The following is a 9,753-nucleotide window of genomic DNA, read 5'->3' on the forward strand; positions in this document are numbered from 1 at the left end:
TACTTACATAATCTGCGTCCGCTACCAGGTAGAATCTTAAAACAATGCAATTTAAAAACAGAAAAGTAAAGATGTGCGTGTTGTTCCTCTGCCTCTCTCACATCTAATGTGAGTAGGCTGGGTGGTAACCTGTTCTCCTGAAGTAGGTGCATCTTATTTAATTATGTCTGTGTGTGTGTGTGTGTGTGTGTGTGTGTGTGTGTGTGTGTGTGAGTGAGTGAGTGAGAGAGAGAAAAAAGACAGCACTACAGTAGAACTGGCAGGAAAATATAATACTGCATGTCACAAAAGAAAGAAATACTTAAGGAGTTGTTTTTTTTAAATACATTTTTATTTCCAGCTTTTAAATCAAAACACTTACAGCCAATATCTATGTACACATTTACAAGTTTGCCTATATTTTCCATGTACACATTTTTGATTTGTGTATGATGCGTGATTGGAAATCTGACAATAATGTTGTCAACTGAGCAATTAGTGGACTGAAGCAAATGTATGAGTGTCTTTGTCGTTTCTAAAATAGAGTCCATCCGTGTGTTGCTCTGTACAGACAAAGACACAAAGGAGAAGCAGCGTGACTGTTGGGTTTGTTTCACTCCATGTTTCCTTCCACTTTGGAGCCAATAACCACATGAAGATTTGGGTTGGAGAAGTGATCTGAAAAAGCCCATTGACACTGGTTAGTGGGTGATATCAAGCTTGTGTGTTAACAGTATTTTTATGGTATTGTTTTATGTTTCTTCTTGTCAACAAATCCCACGAATAAACAAAATCGAACAATGACTTTGTCGATCTCTCGTACTTTCTGATGTCAGTGGCACTCAACCACACTCCCATTCATGCCTATTCAATTTGAGTAAAGCTTTAAAAATGCCCAACATTTGAATTAATAAAAAAGCTCAGAAAAATAATGCTAAAACAGTTGTTCACTTTAGTATTTTCTGTATAGCCAAAGCTTGAGGAACTTATTTCTGTGTGGAAAAAAACAAACTAAACGATCAAAGGATTGTTGTCTTTTCATGGGACAGCACAATAAAATGATATCATACCCAAACATGTGACATACGAAACATTATGTGTGTGTGTGTGTGTGTGTGTGTGTGTGTGTGTGTGTGTGTGCAACTTACCTGCAGCAAACTCACGGATATCAGCGGGCCTTTTAAGAATTACATCTCTATGAGGAGGAGGACAGAAAATACAAATAGTAACTGTACAACTAAAGTATGAGCAGCTTGGAATAGGCTTTTTAAAGTATGGCATTTTTTCTAGAAACAACTGGCTGCACATACAGACAAACTCAGACCTTTTATCATCCTTGAAAATACAAACAAATAAAAGAAAAAGACAAGCTCATGTTCACCAGGAAAACTCAGAGCTAAATGTATTCCAAAAGCAAGCGGAGATAAGTTAGAACTACATGGAATCGTTTGCCTGACGATATGTGCATGTCAAGCTCAGTTTACATCTTTTCAGACACAAACCTTTATTTGAAATATTTAGGCTTTAATTCATATTTTGTTTAATCATGTAATTGTTCTAGTCTTGTTATATTTTGTACCTGAGATCTTTGTAATATAACTTTCCAAAGGGGAAATCCTCTTTATCACAAATGTAGCCTAAATATAGTAATACTGTAACTATCTGTAATTCTCTTTAGGTTGCCTATATTGTTTACTTGCTGGTGTCTTTTATCAGACAATACTATTAAATACAACTAATTAAGGATGCCACCACGCTCATTAGGAGGAGAAACAAGATTAGGCTCATTTACATGTGCTTATAAAGGCTGGCCTTGGTTTGGTTAAGTGTTATCTGTCCATGAGAGCAAGCTTACGTCTGTGTGACATCAGGATCTCAGTCTCCAACACAACTAGCAATAGTAAAGTTCACCAACACGCACACCACGAGCCTTTTTATTGTCTAAAAGCAAAAGAAGTTGATCTAGCTGACGTTACCTTAGAAAGCCCCCTATCAATACCTCTACTTCTGGGTGCGATCTCAAATACGTCTCGTTGTCGACTCTCGTTCTGATCTGACAATCATGAGAAAATGCATTTTAAGGATCGCTGATCAACAGCATGCAGATCAAGCTGCGGCTCTCTCGTTAGCGGTGTTACCTTGAAGCGTCGCAGCTTCTCTTGCTGCTCAGCACTTAATACTCCGACGTCCAGTTTCGCTAAAGCTCCATTTCCAGCCATCATCTGTGTTCGTCTAATTCTTTACCGTACTGTGTCCGCTGACCGGCAAACGTTTGATACGGTTTGGGCAGAAGTGCTGCTATGGAAACGACCTCCATCAATAATGGCTGCGTCCGCGAGGTGGCAGCATGTGACAGGACAATAGCTCCCAGTATATTATTGTGTCGTAATTGAACTGAATCCACGTCTTGAAGCAGGAATCATTTGAGAATCGCATGGCAGGTATAAACAGCACTGTTTTGTCTACTTAGAGCCTCTTAAAAAAACTCAAGAATCCTTCAACTTTTTGATTTTTTTTCTGTAGTATTGCAAGAGCGGTAAACCACCACGGTGGCTGAAGTGAAGTTTCATCACTAACTCATTTCATTAACTTCTCTAATTATACCCCATCACATTCCACATATGACCACAACGATCATATTTGATGAGGTTTTGGCTGATGAATTACTTCCTGTACAGCTAAATCCTGTTTAGATTTAGCTGTACAGACACTGAAAACTGTTTAAAATTCCAATTCGATTTTTGACATTTTGTATCCCACCTCAACATGCTGCTCGGGTTTGTATTAACTCCATGTTCCTCCTTCGCTGTGCAATGTGTGCAGTTTAGAATACTAGGCAACATAGCACCCGATTTGCTGAGTGGTAATTTGATTTTATTAAATAAATTTTGCAATATGACACATAAACACAAAACTAAGGTAATGGAGGTCTTAAAACTATATTTTGTCACAGAGGTTCCCTTCAAGACAGAGGCTCAAGATCAGATAATAAAGCAGGACCCAACTTAAGGCCTGTGTCTTATCAGTTGATGTTATTTTTACAAGGTACTGTAAATAGTCCTACAACCTGGAGTTCAGGGGCCAACACAGAACCTTAAACAAGACAATGAGCCTGGCCTAATCAGTCTAAAAGGGAGGACAGCTGATGAACAACCAGTGCTTTTGTCAGCAACTTTTGGCAATTCTTGTCAAACCTTGTAAAGAATATGTTTAAACAGAAAGAGCAGGAGGCAAGTGACATATTTGATAAACCTTAATAGAAATTATATACAAACAGAAGATGAGGCGGTATGCTTGACGCAGGCCTATAATGAGGCCTACATCTAGTCTACAGTTCATCAACACACTTGGCACAGACTTGAGAAAGAGCAGGTAAAAGGCTGGTTTTGAGACAAAGGCAACAAAAAGTCTATGAGAGGTATTTTAGGTATTAGTTAAAGAATAGTAGAATTTTTGTTTCCAACAGAAGCTCATTGGAGAATGATAACAATTTTAAGTCCATTATCCTTAGTCATCTGTGACACTGGCTAGTCTTATTCCCTTTCCTGCCTGCTCATGAGTCCCTATGGAGAAAGAAATAACTTGTGTTGTTGAAGTGCATGGCTTCTACCCTCTCCTTCAGCCGCTGTTCTTCTTTATTTTCGTCTTCCCCTTCTTCCACTTCCTTCTGTGGGTTTTTTTTGTAACGAGGAGGGGCAAAGGTCACCAGAGACTGTCCTTCTGGAGGTCTTGGTGCAGAAGGCTGAGGCCGCGGAGAGTCATCACACTGTATGACGACACTCAGTCTCTGGAGTTTAGGCATAAATCTGTCCTTGTGTCTGAAATGAAAAGAAGAAAATTTGACTGAAATAATTTGCTGAGATTTGAAGACTGGGACATCCATCGACTGGTTATTAATGTATCCATGTTTGTTGTACAGCAGGAAATACTATATTTTCGATATAGATAGAAATAGATATAATTTACCTGAATATGTAGGCAGCCAAAATGACCGACAAGAGAGAAAGTGAACCAGATATCCACATGACATGACGTAACACCTCTGCACCACTTTCGACTGGTTCAGGAACTGCAGTAAAGACAGGAGAAGACAGTGGGAAATCCTAATAGAGCTGAATAACATCCATGCAACGTGTATGGGTGTAACTGAATGTGTGTGTGTGTGTGTGTGTGTGTGTGTGTGTGAGATTTGTGTTGAGCCATGTTTCCTGTGGCTTGTTTCGTTGTTAAGCCTCAGTTATTATGATGACATGGCTTCCTGTTGAAACCCAGTGGGGCAGAGGGGGTTTTCAGCACTCAACACTTAAGAGTTCCCTCTCTCTCGTCTTTTCCCCCCTCGTCTCTCACACACACACACACACACACACACACACACACACACACACACACACACACACACACACACACACACACACACACATGAACAAATTAACCAACATGTTTCACTGTCTGCTAGCTGTCTTACCATCAAACACATCATCATCTGTATCGGAGCTGCCTTCGTTGTCTGTGTATACTGGGAACTGCAAGTTAGAGAAAGTAACACAAGAGACGTGGTGAGATACTGGAGGCAGGACAACAATGAGTACAGCATTATAGTACAGTATTACATATATATATTACAGTATAGCACTAATGCCTCTTTGACTCTCACCATTGTGGCAGAGAGATCATCCTTCCCGAACGACCCTTTAGCTGAGGAGAAAGAAACCCATGCAGATGACATGTTATCAACAATTTTAACAGAAAGGCAGCCCCTTCATCTAGACAATATAACATTCATGAACAGTAAAAACATACTGTATTGTATATAATGCTTTGTTTAGACCAGTGTTTCACATCTGGAGGTTGGGAAGCGGTCACAAGAAAGACCAGCAAGACAGGAACCAGAAATAAACAATTTCTGCTACACAAAATAAAGTCTTTCATCTCATCACATGAAAAAAAGGTTGGGAGCCACTGATCTAGACGGAGTTCTGTTATTGTATAATTCTTTTATATAGTCATGTTTCGTTTTTAAAAAATCATTACCTTTGGATTCAAGACTTATTTAAGCATCGAATGTTTTGATCTACAGACGTTTTTGAGAGTGAAAAGTTCTTTAAAGAGAAAAGATATTCTGTTGATGATTGCTTCTGTGATATAGCTGCATATTAAGCACAGTTGGAAGGAGTAAAAGTAGGTACGTATGAGAGGGTGATTATGATGAGCTTCTTTGGAAAACCCAATCATACGGGAAGGAAACAGGAGGCCCTCCTGCTCAGGTCGTCATGGCTACCTTTGTCTGCGTCCAGGCTGGGTCATGTATTACGAAGGTGGCAAAGCTCAATGATTTACAGGTTCCCCTAATCCACATCACTTCCACGTCTCTAAAACCAATAACACACTTTTTCTGCCTGCTGGCCCCTGAGCAAGAAAAAGTGCTAATTTGAAGTTTCCACTAACAACAGCTTCAACTAAACGCACGACACAATTTTGAAATGGCTTGATTTTGTTCACGTTTCTTTCTACATGTATGAGTGTGTGCATGTGTGCCTACCTGTCGTGAATAACCAACTGCTGGCATAGACAGGTTTACTCCAGTCACTCCACTGACCATCATACTCTTCCTTGGTTCTGAGCTGTATCAAGTACTCAACACCAGGCATTGCATCAGTGATAGTGTAGGAGCGCTTCTTTATCGTCTGTATCTACATGGACACATACAGAGAGGCAACCAGGAAAACCTTATTGTTCAGGCCAGAACACTACGACTGAACTGTGAAAAGTAAACACACTCACACCGACAGTGCATGCTCAGAAAGCATTTGTCCACCAGCACGCACCTGCCCATGATATAACGAGGATATATTAGGTCGGTATTTGATCTCGTAGATTAGTTCATAATAGTTGTCTTGGGGCTTCCAGGAGTTCGGCAAACCCCAGGTGACGGTCATCCTCATCTCCTGTCCCTCCTCCTGTCGAACTGTCACATACGATGGAGGGTCTGGCTTTACTGAGGGAGCGGGAAGGAATATAGTAAGCGTTATCCATCAGACCAAACGCACACGTGACACGGACACACACCCGGCTCGACACACAAACTTACAAATGCCCAGAGGTAGGAAGTGCACCAGGGCGCTGGTGGCGTTTCCCGTGATGCTCGTAACACACAGGTAGGCCGTGTGAAGGGTTCTCTGCTCGTCCTCATTGTGCTCCAGAGCACACCAACAGCGGGAGCGCCGAGATGAGTATGAGCACTGCGATCGAAGAAATGCATCTGTCGGGCTGAGAGAAGGAACAACAAGGAAATAACTGTTTCACTCACAGGAAGATGGGTGAGATAAAAAAAGAACATGATTTGTATTGCTGTTGTAGTTTTAACCTTGTTCACCCCCCATATGTAGTATTTTTCTGGGGTGCCAAGGTGGTCTAGTAGTCCAGCTGAGTACTCTCTCGCTCCCTCTCCCCTCATTTCCTGTCATTTCTCTACTGTCACATGTCTAATAAAAGCGCAATTTTTTTTTTATTTCAACCAATACTTCATTCAATGCTTTCTCTGAAACATCAACTTCTCCGGGCACTTCCATTCAGCTATTTCAGATGTCTCAACTGCAAAACTTTAGCAGTTTTCTTCCCAAAACGTCATCATTTCTGGTTAACTTTTGAATTTGGAGTCTAAATCATTCAACGCAGCATCAAATGCTCTAGTTTGAAATGTATGGCATGGTATAGGAGGGATAAACCATGACGAGGTGTCAAAGGAGAATAATTCAAATTATTTATTGTACATCTATGTATATGTGAAATTGAGACCTGCTAACAGACCTGATGTGATTGACAGGTCAGTTGACCCAGAGACTGAAAAGAAACTGCATCTCAATCATAGATTATAATGTTGTTAAAGGTTTGTTTGTAAAGTAGTATTTACTATCTCCACACACAAGTACAAGTTATTCATTGGGTAGTTGTGGTATTAGTGTCTGTCCTTACCTTTTATTGAGTAAGAGGTAACAGTTAGGCCATACAGTGACGGGCTTCTGAGGCACCCATTCACAGCGAATCTTACTGCTGGGTGACCTTTTGTAGCAGGACAGGCTGGGATTCTCTGGAGGATCTAACACATAAAGAAGACATGCAGTGGTACTGTATATTCATCTCTTAGTTATTTGTTGTCTTTACTAAATATATCGACATCAACCACCAACCAATCACCGAAAGTGACAACTACAACTACAATTTAATGAGTGGTTTTAAAAACAATAAAAAAATGGCAATAATGCTTGTTCAGAGTCCAATAAGTCAATTTTAAATATTTGTTTTGTCCAACCAACAATCCAAATCACAAAAATATTGAATCAATAATAATGTAAAACAGAGAAAAGCAGGGCACCATACCATAAGCATGTATGCATTAAAGCATTAAATGTGAAGTAGCATCTCATTGTTCTACCCCTACATCATTACTCAGTTTATTGTCACACTGATGCATTACATCTTTCATTTACACTTACATTCTGAATATGTAGCATAATGCACTTTGCAACGTCTTACTAAAACTGTATTTTATACAGAAAACCTAACGCTAATGCTAAGGTTTTTGTTTTGAAAAACATGATATGTTAGGACAAATGAAAGAGCGAAGGATAAATATCCAATTGCCTGCTGTTCTGACTCACCTGCAACGTTTACCTTTAAGGAGAACCTCTCTCTGCCTCTGTGATGGCAGGTGTACCTCCCAGAGTCCGTCAGTCTTACCGAGGACAGAGACAGTGAAGCCCCACTCCTCTCAAATGTGATTTCACCCCAGTCTCCGTCTCCTTTTCCCACTGTCCTACCGTTCCGCTTCCACTGTAGCCTTGACTTTATGCCTCTTGTTACTCTGCTCCCTTCCTCCGCTCCCTCCTCTTCCTCATAATCGCCGACGCCGTCCATCTCCTCAGCCTCCCGGTCGGATTCAACCTTCAGCAGTCTGCTCGCATTGGTTGGCCGGACTGTGTGAGTGGTGGTAGAAGCTGTATATCCTGTCTCTGTACGTCCAGGGCTTCTGCTTTCCCCTGACGATTCTGAGTTAGACTGGTATCCCTCACTTACAGGAGTTTTCACAGTATGTGTTTTGCTTTTCATCAAAACTCCAGTTTTGCTTATAATGTTTACAGTGGTTGGGGTTGCATTAAAAGAACTCCCTCTTCTGTTGTTTGTGTGAATGCTGACCTTCACTCCGTTCACCTCCACACCACCACTGCAGGTCAAAACCAACTTACTGCCCGGAGATACAACCAACAAACCAGGGGGAGGGTCTGGACAGAAAAACAAACATAATTTATAGAGTTTATAAATCAACAGGTGTGCTGGTTGTTCTGACCTATGTGTGGGAAAGACTTTTTTTACTGTACATTCAGACAGTATTTTGCACAAAATGACAAGTTCTTGAGCATCGGTTGCTGTCGACTCCGCACGGCACAGATAGAACATTACATAACCAAAACTACCAACTCTTTTTTAACTTCCTGTTTTAAGAGTCATCTTTTCTTTACTGTTTCTTTTTATATCATGCCCTCTCACTTATTTACATTTCTGACATTACACAGATTTTCGGATTGCACTCAAAACTCAATTAATTATGACTTGAGAAGTATTTACACCCTCCTGTCCATTGGCCTTGCAAACATACTTTCTCTCCCTTACTCCCAGTTTCCCAGTTCTCTGTCTATCTAGCCTAAAGATATGGATATAACTAGAGGCTCTGCAGCTGAGAGAAGGCAAAACCACACATCTGCTACTGTGTGTGGACAGGATTTAGGTTTAATACATTTACACATATTCTAACATATGAATTTGCCTGACATAGTATATACATCATTTGTCTGACCTGCATTAATAATCTGGATAATTAGATATTTTGACACCAAAGTAAAAGGAACTTTATTCCCTTTAAGAAAAAATAACTGAACATCTGGAGAAAATAACAACTGAGTAAATACTTTAAGCAAATAATATGAATAACATTTATCTGAGTTTCCACAAAAGCTTTACAAAACAACAATTTAGATGTTAAACAACACAGAATGACAATAAAGATAATTTCTTAATGATCTATATTATAAATATGTCAAATACGAAAAATAAACAACTTTTGCGAAACAATGTAGCACTGTGCTTACACTGCAAACAAAGCAGGCTGCTACAGAGCACGGTTTGATCCATTTACTGTGATTGACAACAGTCTGAATAACTCTTGTGGGTGACAATAATGACCCCATAAGCGAACAAAACACCTTACATCTGCTTTTGAAGTAATAAATTAAAAGTAAGTCAGAACATGGCTTGTTTTTACTGACATGGCAGGATGGATCAATCACAAAGATTATTACCTTTTCTCGGACATTTTCCGTCGAAAATGCCTTGGACCTGTGCGGCGCACAGAACGCACAGCAAAGGGAGAAAACCCCGCATGTTTGCGCATGAGTCTCCCCTCACCGGGTCCTCACACCATCACTTACGTGCAAACAGCACCAGTTGGAGATTATTGTGGTTCTCATCAATCTCTTCACACGAGCAACAACAACTGAAGGTCCTCCTGCACAGACGGGGTTGTTAAAGCACAGTTACCGGTTTCCTCTGGTTGCAGCAGTCTGCTGTCAGTAAGACCCGTTATTGTGAAATCCCAGCTCTCTTCCCGTTGTTCAGTACTTTAAAGAGGAAATCCTACCCAGCGTCAAAATAAAACCCCTGTGAAAGCTGAAAATAGGCCTGCTATTTTAATTTTAATATCTAAAACTGGTCATACTCAGG

General features: G+C 40.3%; 1 protein-coding gene across 2 annotated transcripts; it reads right to left on the reverse strand.

Annotated features, from left to right (window-relative positions):
• Positions 1 to 309: 309 nt before the first annotated feature.
• il6r (interleukin 6 receptor) lies at positions 310 to 9,737 on the reverse strand. Of its 2 annotated transcripts, XM_076109202.1 has the most exons (12): positions 9,333 to 9,737; positions 7,638 to 8,258; positions 6,952 to 7,075; positions 6,068 to 6,246; positions 5,805 to 5,974; positions 5,519 to 5,669; positions 4,634 to 4,674; positions 4,445 to 4,502; positions 3,946 to 4,048; positions 3,590 to 3,797; positions 1,128 to 1,174; positions 310 to 657 (listed from the first exon to the last, which is right to left on the reverse strand). In XM_076109202.1, the coding sequence occupies exons 1-11, from the start codon at positions 9,412 to 9,414 to the stop codon at positions 1,160 to 1,162; spliced, it is 1,752 nt and encodes a 583-aa protein (XP_075965317.1). In that variant the 5' UTR covers positions 9,415 to 9,737; the 3' UTR covers positions 310 to 657; positions 1,128 to 1,159. The 2 variants fall into 2 exon arrangements, with proteins under 2 accessions (XP_075965317.1, XP_075965316.1); XM_076109201.1 differs by lacking the exons at positions 310 to 657; positions 1,128 to 1,174 and having other exon boundaries at positions 2,832 to 3,797; positions 9,333 to 9,731.
• Positions 9,738 to 9,753: the final 16 nt, after the last annotated feature.

Source organism: Anarhichas minor, unplaced genomic scaffold, assembly GCF_050575085.1.
Source record: "Anarhichas minor isolate MPS153535 unplaced genomic scaffold, ASM5057508v1 ptg000041l, whole genome shotgun sequence".
NCBI classification, from domain to species: Eukaryota; Metazoa; Chordata; class Actinopteri; order Perciformes; family Anarhichadidae; genus Anarhichas; species Anarhichas minor.